This window comes from Echiichthys vipera (assembly GCF_963691815.1).
Source record: "Echiichthys vipera genome assembly, chromosome: 15".
NCBI lineage: Eukaryota > Metazoa > Chordata > Actinopteri > Perciformes > Trachinidae > Echiichthys > Echiichthys vipera.
The window spans coordinates 2,546,443-2,568,181 of record NC_139840.1 but is presented as its reverse complement, the minus strand read 5'-3'; the positions used below and the strand labels follow the sequence as shown (position 1 = coordinate 2,568,181).

At 41.3% G+C, this 21,739-nt stretch overlaps 1 protein-coding gene across 2 annotated transcripts in view; it reads right to left on the bottom strand.

The window, feature by feature from the left end:
- Positions 1–20,226, bottom strand: part of LOC310957699 (polypyrimidine tract-binding protein 2-like) — a 23,740-nt gene extending 3,514 nt beyond the window's left edge. The window contains exons 1-13 of one of the 2 annotated variants that reach the window (XM_083928388.1): positions 20,160–20,226; positions 18,894–18,915; positions 17,885–17,936; positions 17,258–17,421; positions 16,065–16,136; positions 15,886–15,957; positions 14,925–15,083; positions 14,567–14,677; positions 13,234–13,402; positions 12,005–12,082; positions 8,110–8,222; positions 4,317–4,350; positions 614–706 (exon numbers count right to left, since the gene is read on the bottom strand). In XM_083928388.1, the coding sequence (XP_083784514.1) occupies positions 614–706; positions 4,317–4,350; positions 8,110–8,222; positions 12,005–12,082; positions 13,234–13,402; positions 14,567–14,677; positions 14,925–15,083; positions 15,886–15,957; positions 16,065–16,136; positions 17,258–17,421; positions 17,885–17,936; positions 18,894–18,915; positions 20,160–20,167 (1,147 nt within the window). In that variant the 5' untranslated portion in view covers positions 20,168–20,226. The remainder of the gene's footprint in view (positions 1–613; positions 707–4,316; positions 4,351–8,109; positions 8,223–12,004; positions 12,083–13,233; positions 13,403–14,566; positions 14,678–14,924; positions 15,084–15,885; positions 15,958–16,064; positions 16,137–17,257; positions 17,422–17,884; positions 17,937–18,893; positions 18,916–20,159) is intronic. The other variant, XM_083928389.1, reaches the window with a different exon arrangement.
- Positions 20,227–21,739: the final 1,513 nt, after the last annotated feature.

Below are 21,739 nucleotides of genomic sequence, written 5' to 3'. Positions count from 1 at the left end.
CTCTCCTCTACGGCCACAGATTCACCTCCTGTTGTTTGCTGCGGCTACGTTTTGTGGAAGGTAAGGCGAGCAAATTACTTTTATTGAGCCTGGATCAGGAGGCGTGGCATGTACCTGGACACAAGCTGGGACTTGATAATCCCGGCAGGGTCACCTAGGGGAGGGGGTATGATTGTTGAAAGACCCGAAACCCCCCTACGATCCTAGGTTACATCGCTGATGATGTGTCCAGGTGCACCAGATGGTGTATCTAAAATTTGAGTACAAGCCACCGTCTCGGCAAACAACAGCAACAATGGTGGAGAAAATGTATCATGACAGAGCGCCAACACTGACAAATGATCTGGAATAGCAGCACCTCACGTATGAGGGGGGGATCACTCTATTAAAGCCTACGCAGCGCCAAAAGTGAACTGTTACACGGACGGTGACTCAACAACGAGCGCTCGTGTACTCGAGTAATCGCGCCCATCCCTAATCCAGACATCCCTACCCCTACAGATGAACGTGCAAAACCGCGGGTAGGGCTAAGGCGTAGGGATGAAATGAGACTGAGACCAACGACCACGCCTTGTGTTGATGTATTCAGTCGTCGTGCGGTGACTAAACTCACCCAGCTGAGCCTGGTTTCCATCGGACAGCTGAATCAGAGCGCTGTCCTTCTTGTTGTAGAGGATCTTCACCCTCTGGACATCACCGTAGACTCCTGGAGGTAGAGAGAGAGAGAGAGGTAGAGAGGGAGAGAGAGAGAGAGAGAGAGAGGGAGAGAGAGAGAGAGAGAGAGAGAGGGAGAGAGAGGGAGTGGAAGATGAGAGGAAGAGGATAGACAGAGCAGGATAGAGAGAGCAGGAGAGAGAGAGCAGGAGAGAGAGAGCAGGAGAGATGGAGCAGGAGAGAGAGAGCAGGAGAGAGAGAGCAGGAGAGAGAGAGCAGGAGAGAGAGCAGGAGAGAGAGCAGGAGAGAGAGAGCAGGAGAGATGGAGCAGGAGAGAGAGAGCAGGAGAGAGAGAGCAGGAGAGAGAGAGCAGGAGAGAGAGAGAGCAGGAGAGAGAGAGCAGGAGAGAGAGAGCAGGAGAGAGAGAGCAGGAGAGAGAGAGCAGGAGAGAGAGAGCAGGAGAGAGAGAGCAGGAGGGAGAGAGCAGGAGAGAGAGAGCAGGAGAGAGAGAGCAGGAGAGAGAGAGCAGGAGAGAGAGAGCAGGAGAGATGGAGCCGACGGAGATAAAAAAGGAGAGGTGTGAAGGATGGAAGGAATAAAGTTAGTGCTTAAAAGACAAAAGAAAAACCGACTCTTGATCAAACCGAGCGCTTTAACGTGAAACACATGAAACTTTGTTAGGCTGCAGAAAACCAGCTGAAGATTTGGGGATTTAAAAAAACAACAAACAAACAAAAAGATACTTTAATAAAAAACAAACTTTTAAACAAACAAACAAAACAAAAAGATATTTAAATAAAAACTAAACTTTTAAAAAGACGCGTTAAACTAAAAGAGAAATGTTCTTTTTGGGCCTTTTATGCAAATGTCAGACAAAGATTATTAACTGTTAAATGAACCTGTGACTTTAATTACTGTTTATTTATTTTGTTACTGTTAAATTAAAGAGTTCATAGATTATAATACATAATATTGATTTGTAGCTGATATAAGAGAAAAGATGTAGGATAAATATGCTGAAATTAATTTATATCTTGTTCTAAAGTAAAGATAAATGGTGATTATTTTATTATAAATATGCAGAAATTGATGTTAATCTTATTATAAAGTAAAGATAAATGGTGATTAATATTATAAATGTAAATAATTATAAATAATAATATACTACTAATGATGGAGAAGGGGTGAGATTAAATTAATGTATTTTTTTTACCTTTAATTATTTTTGTATTTGCATTTATTACTATTTTTTTGTCTGCCTGCAGTGGTGCGATTATTTTTGCCTTATTATTATTATTTACACACATTTACAGTTCATTTTTATTCAAAATAAGAAACAAAAGCTTCTTAAATGTGAATATTTTATAGTTTCTTTCCTCTTTAAACTGAATTTCTTTGAGTTGAGGACAAATCGAGGCTTTTTCCACCGTTTTAAAGATCAAACAATTAATGAAAACAACAAAACAATGAAAATAATCATATCTTTTAAGGTTGCAGCCCTTTATATAGTTTATATAGTAAAGTATATATTAAATTTAAATGCTGGCGTGTAGGTAGACTAATGTCCCAACATCAACATCAACATTAAAAATAAAAACTCTCTTAAACTCTTTTTTAAAAACAAACTCTGGAGGAAAAAAGGCAAAAAAGACGAGAAGAGATGCAGAAGTTTAAAGAGTCTGAGTGAGTCTCACCGGAGCGTCGTGATCGAACCGAAGCAACGACGTGGTGAGAACAGAAACACGACCATGATCCATGTGTCCGGGGGGATCAGACGCTTACACACACACACACACACACGTGAGTCCAGCAAATACTGAACACAGTGATGCAAAACCTGTTTTTAATAAAGTTTCAATCAGTCCGACATGTGAAGTTATATCTCATGTTAACTCCATAAGAGCACAATGAGAAATAAAACATTTAATCAGAGGTTTTTTTGTATTTTGTCAATTGGAGCGATGCGTCAACGTGGCCGCCATCTTGGACAGGGGAGCTGCGTCTCTTCATACACGCAATTCTACAGAGGAGGGAGGTTTAAACACTGTTAAAATCATAATTTCTTGCTGAATTTTCACATCAAAATACGTAATTATGTGCAGATTGTAACAATGTGTCTTTATATAGTTTTAAAAAACATTTGAAATTAAGCTGCGTTAATTTACCTCGGAGGTCAGAGGTCATAACTGGGGATGACATCACACCGTATAGGACTCTAGCCAGGTTAGCAACCGTTAGCAATACCAGTTGATAACAATGCGTTAAGGGCATTATTATTATTATTATTATTATTATTATTATTATGTGTTACAACTGATTTAATGAGACTCAAAGGGGACAGAAGTGTAGAGTTGGACACTTTAACATGGAGGTCTATGGGGATTGACTCGTCTCTTGAATAACATACGGTGACAAACATAATTATCATCTTCTTACTGATTTATTTCTAATGACGACAAACCTGACTTAGCGTTAGCCTCATTTAGCATCCGGACTGTCCCTTTATGGGCGCACTCCCACTGTGCCTCCGTCCCGTGCCCCGTGCTTTAGGGTCCTTGTCCCCCCCTCCAGGCCCGTTTGTACTCACACTACCTGGGCCTCGGAGAATGCTTCTTGCTGCCTATACGTCATCACGCCGTAACACGTCACACGCATTGATGACATCATGGCGATGCGTGGCTTTGTTTCCAGATCTTTCCGTAGACCTCGGAGTTTTTGTGCGTCTTGTCGACTGTTTTTGAATCTTTTCATCGACCAAATCTGCAGTAAACACTCCACCTCCGCATCACACCAACGTGAACCTTTCACCGCCATTGTTTGAAATGTCCGCGCATGGTCCCTCCTTCTTTTTTCTACGTCCCAACAGGCGCACAGGAAATGACCTCAGAACCGTCGTAGGCCTCGTGTTCGTACACGTGTGCACGCTCGTGCTCGTACACGTGTGCACGCTCCTGCTCGTACACGTGCAAACGTGCTTTACAAAAGCCCACCTCTCCCAAACGGCCGTGGATGGCAACCATACCGCTCCTAGGCACAGTACGGTTGCACTCACACTGTTCAAACAAACTAGACTTTAGCCTTGAAACCCGGCCCGGTACGGAAGGACAGTGTGAGTGCGACCTATGTTGGCTTTAAAGAAGGATTTCCTCTCGTTTTATACAGGAAAATATGAAACTTTTCATCCTTGCAACGTTATTCCACGCTGCTTACTTTTGTCTGGCTTTTTCCATGAGTCTTTAAGAACCGTTCTGAACCCCTGAGCAAGATGGCGGCCGCTGAGACGCATGGCACTAGCCTGGATGCAGCATCTACGTGTTTATATATCTATGGGATCCTCATCGGTGAGGCAGCTGCAGGACGTGCTGGCTCTGTCGTCGCTGGCTCCACACCACATTCGGACAACACATGAATGATTTTGGTGTATCTGTTCTCATCACTTTACAGATAAGCTGAACCAAACAGACAACCTCCCAGACTCACTTTGTCTTCCCAATGTAGAGGCAGAAGAACATATTTTTAACTCATACGATATGACAGAGGGAGGCTTGGAGATACAGAAAGACATAAGAGGAACAGCGTGTCCACGACATCACTGAAGAAAGTGAACCAAACTGGATTAACAGAGAGAGATATACAGATAGAATAGTAGAGGTTGAACATACCGAAGAGGGTAAAGAGACTTTGAGGCGTGACCATCTTTAGAGAGAGAGACCGCAGAGCAGAGGACAGGAAGAGGAGGAGCAGAGGAGGAGGAAGAGGAGAGACGAAGGTAGAGATCAGACCGCCCAGCGTTGGACGAAGGGGGGAGGTGGTGGTTTCCATGATGATGAAGGAAGGTGGAGCAAAGATGGAGGGCGTGGACGGGAGGTTCGGGGAGGAATGGGGGGGTCAAAACGGAAAAACCCAAAGTCGGGTTAGGCCGGGTTAAAAAGGGGCGAAAAGAGGAAAGGGTGACAACAAAATTCAGGGAAATACGTACATGAGGGGGACGGGGGTGGGGCGTAATATTTACATTTAAGGATTTAGAGGCAAATGGAGAGAAAGTAAATGTGTGAAGGGAGGAGCAGAGGAGGGAAGGAAGGAGGCGGGGGGAGGGAGAAAGGAGGAGAGGAGGACAAAAACCAAAGCAGAGGTCAGTAAACAGAGCATCAGTGGAACATCAACGGAGTCTGAATGATTGCTGGCTTCGATTCAAACACACACACACACACACACACACAGACACACACACTTCTTCTTCTTCTGGTTCTGATGCATTTATCAGTGAGGACAAAGAAAGGATGGGAGCAAGGTATGAAATAATAAATGTAAGGATGGAAAAAATGAATAAAGCATGAAATAAATCAGTGGATGAAAGAGGGAGTTGCACCAGATCTCAACCTCTTCCCAACATACGGCGGGAAAAAGTGCTCAGATATTATTAGGAGTGATGTCACAACGCGAGGAGGCGACTGTTGTGATTCCTCCATCGAGCATCTAAAGCCTGAGCCACACCGCCTGTTCGTGACGAGGCTGCAGGGGCACTACGAGTAGTATGTGAGTAGTGATGGCGAGTCGACGCACAGGTGGTTAAAAAAGTGACAAAGCAGCGTTCAGAGTAGCTTCAATACTTAAAGACGCAGTCGGCAACTTTTGTTTGATCGTATTCAGTAAAGTCGACGCTCTGCTCCGATAGAAAAACACAAATCATCGGGTTTTAGAAAGAAACTGCGCCTCTACGAGCAACGAGAGCCTGTTTGTTTTGCAAAAATCCACCGCGCCCGTATCATCCTGTCCACTCAGCACAGTTCAGAGTTTGTGCACACGCCACAGATCCCCCCCTCCCCCCCCTCGCACTTGTTCCAATATCACAGGCACGCAAGCTAGCATACGCTAGATAACATTAGCAGTTGCTATCTGTGAGTAAGTTAGCCAGCCTACCTCCATGTGATGAGAGAAGACACGGGCACGTTCACAGGAATCTGGAGCACGCGCACTGACGAGCACTCGATGGGAGGAAGTTGAGGAGCTCGGTGGTAGAGGGGGACCTTACCAACGTTAAATTCAAGCACTTTCAAGGTCCGTTTTCAAGCTTTTAAGCACTCATAGTTTTGGTAAATACCATATTTCTACGAATACATTGAAAATTATTATCATGATTATCAGATTTCTTTTCTATAATTATTTGTTGTGAAAGAAATAAGGATACGATTTCAAGCTTTTTCAAGTACTTTGTCCAAAATTCAAGAACTTTTCAAACCTTGAAAACACAAAATTAAAGTTAAAACATTTTCAAGGATTTCAAAACCCCTGTGACACAAACCCTGTGACAGTTGTGCTACTAAAGCGTATTAAGTCGGCGGTTTGTGTGTCGGGTCGGTTTCGAGCAGTTGATTAACGGCGCACATCGGCTCAAAACGCACGCACGCAAGCACGCATGCGCACGCACTCACATGCACGCACGCACGCCCGACTACGATGAATGAAATTATGTTTTCTCAGACGTGTGTTTCTAAATGAAGACGTAGTCGCTGTGCGGAGGTCGCCTCAGTCTGTCTATTTGATGACGCAGTTGAGAAAAGGATGAAAAGATGTTCAACATTCACAACATGAAGAACGGCCACACCACACTCAACCACTATGACGCAGGAGCTGCTGCTCTCGGGTCACTGGAGAGAACAGCGTCCTGGGTAACACAGCTGCTGCTGCACCACCGAGACTTTACCAGAAGGGGGGGGTGGAAGTGTGAAAACCATCACTCCACTACAGAGTCCGTCTCAACAAGGAGAGGGACAAAGACGGACAGAGAGAGAGGAGAGAGGAGGACTCGGACAGAGAACACAGAAACAGAAACTGCAGGTAGAGAGAGATACAGATGAAAGAGTGAAGCACATTCAGGATTAAGAGAAGACACTTGAACAGAAGGAACCTTTAAGATATTCAGATAAAAACGTGTGCAAACATTAAAGTAGTTAAATATTGAGACATGTAAAAAGGACGTGTCTCACACACACACACTCTCACACACACACACACACACACACACACACACACACACACACACACACACACACACACACACACACACACACACACACACACACACACACACACACACACACACACACACACACACACACACACACACACACACACACACACACACACACACACACACACACACACACACACACACACACACACACACACACACACACACACACACACACACACACACACACACAGGTATAGTACAGTGTATTTCTAGTGTTTTCCATGCTCAAAGAGAATCAGAGTTTGCGTAAACCGCATATTTTCCTGTCCATCGTTTCTTTAAATGCGAGAGGGGCTTTGAGAAATCAGGTAAGGACTCTTTTTGTTTATTGACCAGCGTCATAGATTTGGAGATTAACATAGTTATTTTAGCCGTCATTGTGTTGCATCGTGGGAAATATCTTTTATTGTCTTAAATGGTGGTGATTTGTTTTTTGGGTTGTGCTTGCTCTCCCAAGTTTCTTTAAAAAGCCCCAAAATGGTGGTGGCATTGAAAGACGAGGTGAAATGAAAAGGGGGGCGGGTTTACTCCGGGCTCCCAGGGTCAGAACTAAAAAAAGGCTGAAGCAGCGTTCGGTTTTCATGCTCCTCACCTGTGGAACGAGCTCCCTGGTCAGCTCTTTTAAATCAGGCCTATGAACTATGAACTGCTGCTTGTATAAATGGTGCTATATGAATAAATGTGCCTCGCCTTTCTGATAACGTGCATATTTGGCAGCATGTCGACCACAGAGCTGGGTCTGTTCGACGTTCCTGTCGGTTAAAAAGGACGGTTTTTGTTGCTGGATAAATAAATAGATACGCAGTCGCTCATGGGGGAAGTGTTGGTTCCCTGTAAATCGTAGTCCGGTCTCGACCAACTCTATATGTAAAGTGTCTTGAGATAACTTTTGTTATTTGACGCTATGAATATAATAAAACTGAACCGGCTGTGGTGTTTTTAGTCGCCCTCCGCTGTCACTGCAGACAAAACATGAAGTGTGACTGCTGCCTTTCTAAATGCATCATTTAAAAGCTCGTTCTGTTTATTATTATTTAAATAATGAATCAATAAAAATGAAATATGTCTTACTTTAAAAATAAAAGAAAGGAAAATGACGTGTAATAAAAGATAATGATGGAATTTGTACGACGAGAAATGCAATAAATCTTTAAAAAGAACTTAGTGTTTTAAGATAATGTCTTAAACTTTGACACTTTACGGCCCACACACACCCTGGGACTTAAAATCTATGGTAATTATTCTACAGGGACTACATCCAGGTGATGATAACTCCTGCTGAGCACACGTTCAACCACACATCCACTCTTCACACTACGATCGACTCTGGAAAAACAACCCGACGTGTCTGTGAAATAGTTTAAACGAGCGACTTAAAGCAGATGAAAGCAGTCACAGTTATGTCTTATGGGCTCGTGTACCTCTTCGTTTAGGTTGGACGCCAACAGGACTCCTGACACTCCGGACCCGGACAGGGCGACACGACCGGCAGCTGCCGCCGCCGCCGCCGCAGCGCTCAGAGGACTAATGGCTCCTGTTGGGAAAAAGCACAAGACGATAAACGGGTCAAACATGTGACACAGAAAAGGAGAATTCAACCAAAACACTAAAAAACAACTAAAAAACACGCTTGTTGACGTCAACTGCAACAATGAAAAAGACAAATTGTCCCCTTTCAGTATTTAATTGGTTCCTTAATACGTTTTACGACCGTTTACTAAAATATAAATCTAATGCATGGTGATGTGTTTGATGCTAAGGTAGTTTGTTAAATGTAATTTAAGAGCTGGTAAAGCCTTTTATCATTGTTTTGCATTAAACCCGACCCTGTATGGATCAAAACATACATTTAATGTGTGTTGACATTGGAGAAAGCTGCATCTGCTGCATCTGCTGCAGCCCAGGAACCCCCGAGTGCTTAACAAAGCTGCTTAAGTAACGAACATCATCTCAACTGTCACGTAGAAGCTGTAATTTAAACATAAATACTTTAGTTAAATGACTCCGATCCTCCATAACTCTCTCATGGACCCCAAATAATGTACTCAGTGTAATTAAGGATTAGACACTCTGCCGTTTAAATGTAATTAAAACCTAAATGACACACAAAGAGGACTCGACACTAAGGAAAAGGCCTGCTGGGATTTCTCTTTGCAGTGAAGATGTCCTTTGTTTTGTAGCTTAGTTTCTTCATTACAGTTAAATAATTTAGCGTTAGTGTTGCGTATGAAAACAGTTACAACACAAGCTGTGATTCTGAGCCGCAGGAGTGAGTGTGATATGAGGGGAGAGGCCGTGCATCAACTATTAAATTAAACAATACAAGTTAAACTAAGTGCCATCAACACAGATAAGGCAATAGAGATTCATTGAATTTATATTTTTGGCACACTAAAACATTTTTAAGACTCCTAAAATGAAGGTAGGATTAGGAGATCTATTATGTATATGTATTTTAGAGATGCACCCTTTATCATATATATATATATATATATGTATATATTCATGTGAAAGAAGTTTAATGAAATGAGCTTAATGCCTTTAAAACGGTTTCTTTTCTTTGTTTCTTTGGCACAAGGGGAAAAAAACAAAGCAACCACGAACGGTGCATCCCTAATATATATATATATATATATATATATATATATATATATATATTAAACAATATAAGTTCATTTATATATATATATAAATATATATATATATAAATATATACACATATATATATATATATATATATATATTAAACAATATAAGTTCATTTATATATATATATAAATATATATATATATATATATATATATATATTTATATATATATATATATATATATATTTATATATATATATATATTAAACAATATAAGTTCATTTATATATATATATAAATATATATATATATATATATACACATATATATATATATATATATATATATATATTAAACAATATAAGTTCATTTATATATATATATAAATATATATATATATATATATATATATATATTTATATATATATATATATATATAAATATATATATATATATATATACAGTGGGTACGGAAAGTATTCAGACCCCCTTAAATTTTTTACTCTTTGTTAAATTGCAGCCATGTGCTAAAATCATTTAAGTTCATTTTTTTCCTCATTAATGTACACACAGCACCCCATATTGACAGAAAAACACAGAATTGTAGACATTTTTACAGATTTATTAAAAAAGAAAAACTGAAATATCACATGGACATAAGTATTCAGACCCTTTGCTCAGTATTGAGTGGAAGCACCCTTTTGAGCTAATACAGCCGTGAGTCTTCTTGGGAATGATGCAACTAGTTTTTCACACCTGGATTTGGGGATCCTCTGCCATTCCTCCTGCAGATCCTCTCCAGTTCTGTCAGGTTGGATGGTGAACGTTGGTGGACAGCCATTTTGAGGTCTCTCCAGAGATGCTCAATTGGGTTCAAGTCAGGGCTCTGGCTGGGCCATTCAAGAACAGTCACAGAGTTGTTCCGAAGCCACTCCTTCGTCATTTTAGCTGTGTGCTTAGGGTCATTGTCTTGTTGAAGGTGAACCGTCGGCCCAGTCTGAGGTCCATAGCACTCTGGAAAAGGTTTTCGTCCAGGATATCTCTGTACTTGGCCGCATTCATCTTTCCTTCAATTGCAACCAGTCGTCCTGTCCCTGCAGCTGCAAAACACCCCCACAGCATGATGCTCCCACCACCACACTTGACTGTAGGGATGGTGTTGGGCAGGTGATGAGCGGTGCCTGGTTTTCTCCACACATACCGCTTAGAATTAAGGCCAAAAAGTTCTATCTTTGTCTCATCAGACCAGAGAATCTTATTTATCATAGTCTGGGAGTCCTTCATGTGTTTTTTGGCAAATTCTATGCGGGCTTTCATGTGTCTTACTCTGAGGAGAGGCTTCCGTCGGGCCACTCTGCCATAAAGCCCTGACTGGTGGAGGGCTGCAGTGATGGTTGACTTTCTTGAACTTTCTCCCATCTCCTCACTGCATCTCTGGAGTTCAGCCACTGTGATCTTTGGGTTCTTCTTTACCTCTCTCACCAAGGCTCTTCTCCCCCGATTGCTCAGTTTGGTTGGACTGCCAGCTCTTGGAAGAGTTCTTGTCATCCCATACGTCTTCCATTTAAGGATTATGGAGGCCACTGTGCTCTTGGGAACTTTAAGTGCAGCAGAAATTTTTTTGTATCCATGGCCAGATCTGTGCCTTGCCACAATTCTGTCTCTGAGCTCTTCAGGCAGTTCCTTCGACCTCATGATTCTCATCTGCTCTGACATGCACTGTGAGCTGTAAGGTCTTATATAGACAGGTGTGTGGCTTCCTTAATCAAGTCCAATCATTAGATTTAAACACAGCTGGACTCCAATGAAGGTGTAGAACCATCTCATGGATGATCAGAAGAAATGGACAGTACCTGAGGTAAATATACAAGTGTCACAGCAAAGGGTCTGAATACTTATGTCCATGTGATATTTCAGTTTTTCTTTTTTAATAAATCTGTAAAAATGTCTACAATTCTGTGTTTTTCTGTCAATATGGGGTGCTGTGTGTACATTAAAAGGAAAAAAAATGAACTTAAATGATTTTAGCACATGGCTGCAATTTAACAAAGAGTAAAAAATTTAAGGGGGTCTGAATACTTTCCGTACCCACTGTATATATATTTATATATATATATAAATGAACTTATATTGTTTAATATATATATATATATATATATATATATATATATATATATATATATATATATATATATATATATATATATATATATATATATATATGTATTAAACAATATATATCTTCATCTCTTCATCTTCAACCGCTTGTCCCTGTCGGGGTCACAGGGGGCTGGAGCCGATCCGAGCTATATATATATATATTTAAAATTGTATTATGTGCATGATCTGTTACTCTGCATGAATAATTACACCGTAGAGTAATGCATTTATGATTATCCCTTTATATTAAAATAAAGCAAACGTACGTTTTGTGCCAATACACAAAAAGTAAAACGATTCTCCCACACAAAAGCCTTTTTCTGGTACAATCTAATAATAATAATAATGCTATATACAAAACTGCTTTGTACCCAGCCACTCACAAAAGGACTGAGATCCATCTAATGATCATATTTGCCTTATTTATTAATTTATTTGTAATATATTGAGAGAAAAACCTGTTTTCCAGCTCTGACACATTCACTCAACCATCACCAGGAGACAGAAAACAGCTGCATGAAAACAGTGATGGGGGAAAAAAAAGGATTAACAAATAAAAGATAGGTACCTCCACCCTGCGAGAGGGAGAGAGAAGATGAGTACCCTCCTCCACTAGAGTAGGAAGCTAGCGCTCCAGACGGGGTACCTACAAGACAACGACAACTAGGTTTACACCACAAAACACTTTGGACGCTTCATCCACACGGAGGCGCGTTTTTCTGTAACCGCGCAACTTCTGTATCGTTTTGGCCGACCATCCACACGGAGGTTACGTATCAGAGCCTGAAATAACTACAGTGTGTCACTGAGGACAGAGGAGGGGGGACCGGGGAGACCGGGGAGACCGGAGAGACCGGAGAGACCGGAGAGACGGACCTCAGTGGCTGTAGAGTCGGGTCACTCTGAGCCACATGCATGGGAACGAATTAGGCCGACCATAAATGTCTGATGATCTAAATAAGTCTCTTAGGGCGACCTCCCACTGTGCCTCCGTCCCGTGCCCCGGGCTTTAGGGTCCTTGTCCCCCCTCCAGGCCCGTTTGTACTCACACTACCTGGGCCTCGGAGAATGCTTCTTGCTGCCTATACGTCATCACGCCGTAACACGTCACACGCATTGATGACGTCATGGCGATGCGTGGCTTTGTTTCCAGATCTTTCCGTAGACCTCGGAGTTTTTGTGCGTCTTGTCGACTGTTTTTGAATCTTTTCATCGACCAAATCTGCAGTATAGACTCGTACATGTGCAAACGTGCTTTACTAAAGCCCAGCTCTCCCAAACGGGCCGTGGACGGCAAGCATGCGGCACCTAGACGCGGTACGGTTGCACTCACACTGGTCAAAGGAACCAGACTTTACCCGTGAAAAGTGTTGGGCACGTTACGGAAGGACAGTGAGAGTGCGCCCTAAATGTGTCGCTAGCTGCTTTTCTAAATAAAGTTGCTAAGAAGGTGTGAAAAGTGTGACAGTAACTGCAGAGTGACACATGCTATCACATCAGAGTCTTCAAAACCCCAGAAACAGATTTGTCTCCAGTCGCTTTGGACAAAAAAAGCCGGCAAGTGGAAACTTTGGAAACTCTCCGGTGTTCTCCTCAAAGCAGTTTCAGTCCAAAGCAACTGGACTTGGTTATTTGTCAGGAAGACGTTTCACCTCTCATCCAAGAGGCTTCATCGGAAATACTAGCAAAGGAATGAGGGAGTGGGGGTTCTACTTTGATTAAGTGCGTTAAAGGGGCCGTATTATGGTAGTATGGAAGTATTCTGGATGGACGTGGTGCAGACAGAGGTGCATTTACCCAGTAAAGAATGATCCTTGTTGGCCGCCTCTCCGTCTCCAGTGGGAAGGTCGGGTCTGGTGTAATCTCGACTCTTATCGTTGTTGTATTTGACGTTGAGGTTGACCAGTTTACTGAAGTCTATCCGCAGAGTGCAGCACGAGTTATAGATGTTCTGTCCGTCCAAAGACTGCAGTAGAGGTAGTGAACGATGAAAAGAGAGAGGTATGACGATTATGTTAGAATTTCCTTTTACATAAAGAGTTTTAATGAATTCATTTAGTCTTTGCCTGAGTGCTGTTCAAAGAGAAACATCAGGCAAAAATTAATAAATAAATACAGAATAGACAAAGAACACTGGGTTCAATATAAACATAATACACACATACAAACAACTGCAATGTTTTAAGAAAAATATATAACGGCCTGAATGACAGAAGACCTAATAATAAATATAAAAACAGCTAAGGTTTGAGATGTGTGAGCTCAATATATTATTTTATACTATATCCAAATATTATAGTAAACCAAGAGAAATTGTTATTCCATTCAATTCAATAAACTTTATTTGTCCCCGGGGGGCAATTCAGGGCACACAGAGCAGCAAATAACGACAGTGCAACTATACAAAAACATTTATGTTATGACTTTCTCCTTTAACTGTGACATTAATTTGGCCACAGACCAAAGTTACAGTTGAAATGAAGTAGAATTAATTTAATTTTACAGAAATCCATCTTCTCATTTGATGCAGCTTATTAAAAAATATGTTGCATGTCCATTTAACACTGCTGTACGTGTTTTATCAGGGTCCGTGCAGCTTTTCTGAGGCCAAATTCGAGCACTTTCAAGGGCCATTTTCAAGCTTTTCCAGCTCTTTACAACTGCGGTGAAATAACTTATTTCTACGAACACAACCACAATGAAAATGATTTTAATTCCAGGCTCTGACTCACTGTATTTCTACTCTAAAGACATTTGTTTAAAAGGAAATACGGATACGATTTTAAGCATTTTTAAGCTTTTTATCCATAATTCAAAACACTTTTCAAACCTTGAAAACACAACATTAGAATTCAAGCATTTTTAAGGATTTAAAGCACCGGTTCGAATCCTGTTTTTATACAGAACCACAACAACAAATGCAAGTTTGATCATTTAATAGTCTGCATGCGCGTAGAACTGCTGCAGCGTATTTTGGGATAAGACTGTGAATCGAAAATACGTTGGCGAAGATAATAGTGATATAACATTCTCATCATTATCACACCGAGCCTAGTGTGTGTCTGTGTGTGTGTGTGTGTGTGTGTGTGTGTGTCTGTGTGTGTGTGTGCGTGTGTGTGTGTGATCCTACCAGTTTAGCCTGCTGTGCATTGACGGGGTCGCTGAACTGCAGAAGAGCCTGAAACTGGTTGTTCTTGGTGAAGGTTATGATCTTCATCACGGTCCCAAACTTACTGAAGATCTGGAGGAATCAAAGAATTCACACAGAATATTTTAATTTTCCTTCATTTTCAACACTCTGCACACACACAATCGATATCACAGTTAAGAGGTCGTGCAAAATTTCATGTCTTGTCTCTTGTCCTCTCCGTAGAGGCTCTTATTTTGCTCTACAGATGCTGTTTTTTCCAAACATTAGGGGAAATAAGAAATCTTGACTGTGTGTTCCAGTCTGAATGGCGACTCTAAACGACATGTTCAGGTCGTACCTGTTGCAAAACGTCCAGTGTCACAGGATAAAACATGTTGTCTATGATGATTCGCAGGACGGGGCTGGGGGGCGGAGCCAGATCCAAAACTCCAGGGTCAGAGGACGGAGAGCTTCCATCCTGAACTGCGGACACCGCCTGCAACACCGCCTGAGCCCTCTGCGTGGAAAGGAAGAACAATAGGTACATAATGTGCACAGCTCCGGTGGTGAAGTGTCTTAAAGCTGCATTCTCTCTAATGTCCAGCAGGAGGAGACTCCACTTAAAGCTGCATTCTCTCTAATGTCCAGCAGGGGGAGACTCCACTTAAAGCTGCATTCTCTCTAATGTCCAGCAGGAGAAGACTCCACTTAAAGCTGCATTCTCTCTAATGTCCAGCAGGAGGAGACTCCACTTAAAGCTGCATTCTCTCTAATGTCCAGCAGGAGGAGACTCCACTTAAAGCTGCATTCTCTCTAATGTCCAGCAGGAGGAGACTCCACTTAAAGCTGCATTCTCTCTAATGTCCAGCAGGAGGAGACTCCACTTAAAGCTGCATTCTCTCTAATGTCCAGCAGGAGGAGACTCCACTTAAAGCTGCATTCTCTCTAATGTCCAGCAGGAGGAGACTCCACTTAAAGCTGCATTCTCTCTAATGTCCAGCAGGAGGAGACTCCACTTAAAGCTGCATTCTCTCTAATGTCCAGCAGGAGGAGACTCCACTTAAAGCTGCATTCTCTCTAATGTCCAGCAGGAGGAGACTCCACTTAAAGCTGCATTCTCTCTAATGTCCAGCAGGAGGAGACTCCACTTAAAGCTGCATTCTCTCTAATGTCCAGCAGGAGGAGACTCCACTTAAAGAGACTTACATCTACTGGAGGTTTTGCGTTGGCTTCAAAAGGGTTGCCCACACCATTTAATGCTCTAACTCTGGGTGCGTTGAAGGACAGTGTGTGGTGTACATATATATTTATGCGTATACCTGGTTCAGAGCTGAGTCTGTCTTCAGTTCCTTATGGTTAGAGTACTGGATGAAAACAGGAGCGTTTCTGACCTAAATGGAACAGGATGCATATAAACCACAATTTAGTAAGAATTACTTTGATATTAGAACAGAAATCATGAACGTTTAACAGGAATGGACAGTGATGTATTTCACACCTGTGGCGTGACGGCTGTGTAGTAGTTCACCATAGTAATGGCTGCTTCTTCTGTACCCAACTCCAGAAATGCCTGAAAATAAAAATACAATAATAATGAGCTTTGTGTCCCTATCCTTTTCCAGATTAGAGATTAGAAAGTAATGTCATGTAGCCCAGTGCAGACCAAAGACTTGCTACGAGATGAAACCATTTTAGGACGTTAGAGCGGTGTCAGCTAGTTTATCTCAACTCAAGCTAGCTCATGGTGTCACCCGGGTCTCTGCTCGTCTTACCCTACTTTTAAGCAGGCCGACGTGGCAGTTTTGAACGGAGGTTTAACGAGCACGAGAGAAAGAGAAAGATGGACGAGCATGCTGGAGAATAAATGAAGAGAGGGAGCGCTGTTATCGAGAACAAAGCAGTGAATTGGAGAATAAAACTGTATTTAATCGCAGTTTCATCATTCATATTTAAGACGTCACAAATTGCATCCAGCTGAAAAATCGGTAGTCATAACAGAGGTGCAGAGAGTCGTTGCTACGGAGATGATACATCTTGTCGAGTCACGTTGGTGTGAACTGTGTAGTTGCAATTTTCAACCATAGACTGCTTAAAAATGGACGTAGCGTCTCCGTCGAGGTCCGCTCTCTAAACTCGATCCAGTCGTCCTCGCCTACAGGAGTCTCCATCTTGTCAGACTTTGACTCCGCCTCATTTCCTCTGACCAAAAAAGGGCATGTATGTGACATTGGGGGGAGGGGCGTACGTCCATCTGGCTGACGTTTACCTCCGAGGAGAAGTGAGGGCCAGACGCTAGCTGTCACTCAAGAGGCCCAGCCCCTAATTATTCATAAACTTTAACCTCCAATAAAATAAAAACTAGCCCCTCCCCCTCAGTGTTGTCATGGAGATCTGAGCTAAACACACAGACTAGAATGTTCTTTTGTCCTTAAACAGGTTTAATGATGCTGTGTAAACGGCCTGTTTAACATGGGGCTCAATGAGAAACTGCTCTGTTATGAAACCTGCCCCTAGTGGACACTCAGAGAACTGACATTGTTGGAGCTTCCTGATCGGATCAAACAGGAAGTCGCTGCTGGTTTCAACTCGTCTTGTCGTGAATCTTTGGTGTGAACTCGGCTCTACAAGACTGCTCGTTTCATCTCCATCCCATCGTACTGGCTGATGGTGCGGCGCTCAGTTAAAGTTTACCTGGTTTTTGCCCTTCAGCATCAGAATATTGGTGACCTTTCCAAAAGGCAGCCCCAAGGCGATGACTTCCGTCTCTGACACTTCGTTGGGAAGTTTCCTGATGTGCAGAACTCTGGAGGGAGGGGATTCATCCAAACGCTGTTTCTTACTGTCGCTGCCGTTCGCTGAACACGATAAAATAAAGACAGTAGATTAAAGATAAAGTCAGAGTAAAGCATGAGCTGCTTCAGTTTCAGGTTCTTGGTATTTCGCATGTTATCACTATCAAGGCTCATTTGGGACGCTTAAATTAGAAATAGACTGACTTTCCTACTATGATCAGTTAAAATACATGCTGTGAAAATGGTCTTTTAGTGGATTACTATTAATCAGCAACAATTATTATACTTAAATTTATTGTTTAATCATATTTCAAGCACAAATCAGGGTTTGTACACCTTCTCCTGCACCTCACAGCTGAGGTAAACTGCATATCTCTACAAATACATATAGATTACAATCACGTTAAAAGAGATGCCACTATGTTAAACCACACATAAACTAAACACATTATGGATTCCAGCTTTAAGTGATGGATGGGTGGGTCGTGTTTACCAATACAATCCTAGTTATTAAGGTTGAATTTACCGGTCAGAGAGGTGGGGCTGCTACTGTACATGTTGAGCTCATCTGAGCCTCTCTGTAAAAACAAGAGAAGAAGGAAGAGGAATTAAACTTTTAGACGTCTGACAAATAAAAAAACATTACTGTAAACAGGCAGAGTGACAGAATACTTGGTAAACACAAATGAAAACGTAACATTAAGTAGACTTTGATGGCTTTTAGCTTGATTTATTAACATCCTACACTTTGACAAATGTGTTTCGTACGTTATCTTGTAACATCACAGCCAACGATAAGGTATTAAATTCATTATTCACCCGTTTTACACTAAGGGCGCACTCACACTGTTCCTCCGTCCCGTGCCCCGTGCTTTAGGGTCCTTGTCCCCCCCTCCAGGCCCGTTTGTACTCACACTACCTGGGCCTCGGAGAATGCTTCTTGCTGCCTATACGTCATCACGCCGTAACACGTCACGCGCATTGATGACGTCATGGCGATGCGTGGCTTTGTTTCCAGATCTTTCCGTAGACCTCGGAGTTTTTGTGCGTCTTGTCGACTGTTTTTGAATCTTTTCATCGACCAAATCTGCAGTAAACACTCCACCTCCGCATCACACCAACGTGAACCTTTCGCCGCCATTGTTTGAAATGTCCGCGCATGGTCCCTCCTTCTTTTTTCTACGTCCCAACAGGCGCACAGGAAATGACCTCAGAACCGCCGTAGGCCTCGTGCTTGTACACGTGCGCACGCTCGTGCTCGTACATGTGCAAACGTGCTTTACTAAAGCCCACCTCTCCCAAACGCGCCATGGACGGCAAGTGTGCCGCTCCTAGGCGTGGTACGGCTGCACTCACACTGGTCAAAGGAACCAGACTTTACCCGTGAAGCCTGTTCGGGCACGGTACTGAGGAACAGTGGGAGTGCGCCCTAAAATGCAACAGCTGTACATCGAGTCCAGTTGTGAACAGAACCATGCAGACCCAGTAAATGCAAGTGTGTTTAAGTAAAGATGGTAGAAAGAAAGTCTGCTTGCCTTCACACCAACCGCAACATCACTGTCAATGGAGAGGACGCAGCGAGAGGAAAGAAAAACAAAAGCAAAGAATGTTATTGAACCACCAGAAAACCTGTTATATCATAATATATATATATATAAATGATTATGCAGATATAAAATGATCCAAATCAGGATATGTTGGCCGTAACGTCCAGTCCGAGGCCATATTTTCATTTTAAACATCGGTGATCGAGAGCTTTTTTTGTAAGAAAAATGCTTTATTATTAAAGTATTTCTGATTCTGGTTCTATTTTAATGGACTGAAGTTATTTATTGTGTAAAAAAAAATGGCAAAAGTGCCGTTTTCTGCCCCTCAAATATAGAAATAACCTGCTTTCCTCATGGTTAATATATCATATTAGCATATGAACTATTATCACTGGTATCTATTATATTACGTGTACTTATGCATTTCTTTATGTATTTATACATTTATTCCTGTATTTATTCATTCCTGTATTCATTTATCTATACATTTCTTTATTTATTCCTATATTTATACATTTAATTTTGCATTTATTTATTCCTGTATTCATTAACTTATACATTTCTTTACTTATTCCTGTATTTCTTTATGTATTTATACATTTATTCTTGCGTTTATTTATTCCTGTATTCATTTATTTATACATTTACTTATGCATTTCTTTATTTATTCCTTTATTCCTGTATTTCTTTATTTATACATTTATTCTTGCATTTCTTTATTTATTTATACATTTATGTGTTGAGACTTGGATCATGTTAAGTCGTGCACACATTTTAAGGCTTTTAGCAAATATAAACATGTGTTTGTTTGTGCATAAATAAAAAACAGCATGATTCTTGCTGCAGGTGCGCCCCTGGTTGTGTGATTACAATAAGCCGTTAGCTCCAAACAAAGGAGAGAAGACGACACCGTTAATTACACAATTATTACCTTTTACCAACTAGTTTGCTAACTACAGACGTAGCCGAATTAATAAGAGCCATATAATACATTAAATAACATCTTAAATAATGTTGTGGCTTAATTAAAAGTCCCCAAAAAAGCAGTTAAACATTAAAATCAGGACTTTTCTTAACGGGGTCTGGTTGTCTCGGTAACGTCAACGTCACGCTCAGTCTGAAGGTTCGCAGCTAAGCTAACAGTTAGCATTTCTTAAATTTAGCGCGACTAACGGTTCATTTATGTCTAATTTAAACAAACACATCTGTGGAAATGTACCAAGAAGTATTATAAATAATAAAATAAACACCCACCCGTCCATCGCAGCTCTTTATCCTCTTCTGTGTGTTGATATTGCAGCACAATATTAACGCCCCGGACACACGGAGAGCAAAATGGGCGTTCTTCTTCTGGACGCGTCACAGGAGCGGGTTAGCGCCCCCCGCCGGTGTGGGGCGGTACTGCAGCATTCAAACTACAAAACAAACCAAAACAAAACAAAACAAAGTTCTCTCTGTGTTAGTCCTGTTGTACTCTGAATTAGAGGGTTGTTTAAGCTACATTTCAGCCTTTCCTGGCAGATTCGCCCCAGTGTAATAGGCCTGTTGTGGTATTTTTACCTGTTGAAATCTGTCAGGACATGTTGGACGTTACCTCTTTATTTATAACGACTGCCACGGGAGGTTTGACCTGTTCTTCGTAGATGCTCGGCTGATTTTCTCAACTTTTTGTAAAGGTTAGTGAACAGCTATCAGCCTGCCTCTCACACACACACACACACACACACACACACACACACACACACACACACAAACACACACACACGACTTAAAACTTAGAATAAATACATCCTGACACATAATATGACAGTTATTGATAGAAAAATACTGTATACATGGGTATAAACTGTATGATACACTACACATATACATGCATAAACACAGTATAAGTAATACATTTCATTTATATATGTATATGATAAGTCATAATAAATGAAAATGTTAATTATTATTATGAATAAGGACGCTTAATTAAAGGAGAAGGGGTGGGATGAGATAAATGCAAACTCCTTCCCACTCCTTTTCGAACATTTCTTTTCTTTTCAGCAAAAGTTTGTCGTTCATGTCTCTAATTATGCTTTCTATTTGGTGAAACATTGTTATTTTTGTGACGATTTCTGTGACAATTTTTGTTTTCCCCCTTTTTTTACATGTTTGAAATAAAAAAAACACCTTTAGGTAAGAAATAAGTCTGTGAATGAATAAACAGAGTCAGGTTGTGAGGAGGTTTTGGTAAATTTGAACTCTTAAAGGTAAAATAATCCTGCATGCAAATGTTATATATGAACATATATTTAATGTCCACATATACACATATGAATTTCACATACTTTAGATACTGAACTTTTGATTCTGCGTCTCTCCATCAGCTCTCGATCATCATGTCTCGACAAAGCGGCCGTTTGCTTTCCATGGGATATTACAACAACGAAGAGGAACCTCCCCGGATTTCATACAAGGAGAATCTGTTCAAGTAACCGGCTTTCCTCTGGTTTATCACGTCATATTAAACTATTATGTTTGGGTTTTAGACTGACCCAACATTTAATAATAATAATAATCTATAAATGCAGAAATAAATGAATAAACAAATGAATGCATGAATCGTTCTTCTCTCTGAACCTTCACACTTGATTCTGTTCTGGTTTCATCTCATCTTTAAGGGTCTTTCGGAGGAAGAGGGGTCGCCGTCACTCTGGAGCCAGCACAGTTTCAAACATGTCGAGCGCTTCCTGTTTCGACATCAGGCCTCTGACCGACAGGAGCAGCAGGGACAGGAACAGTGAGGGAGTGGCCCGTATTCTGATTCTGATTCTGATTCTGATTCTGATTCT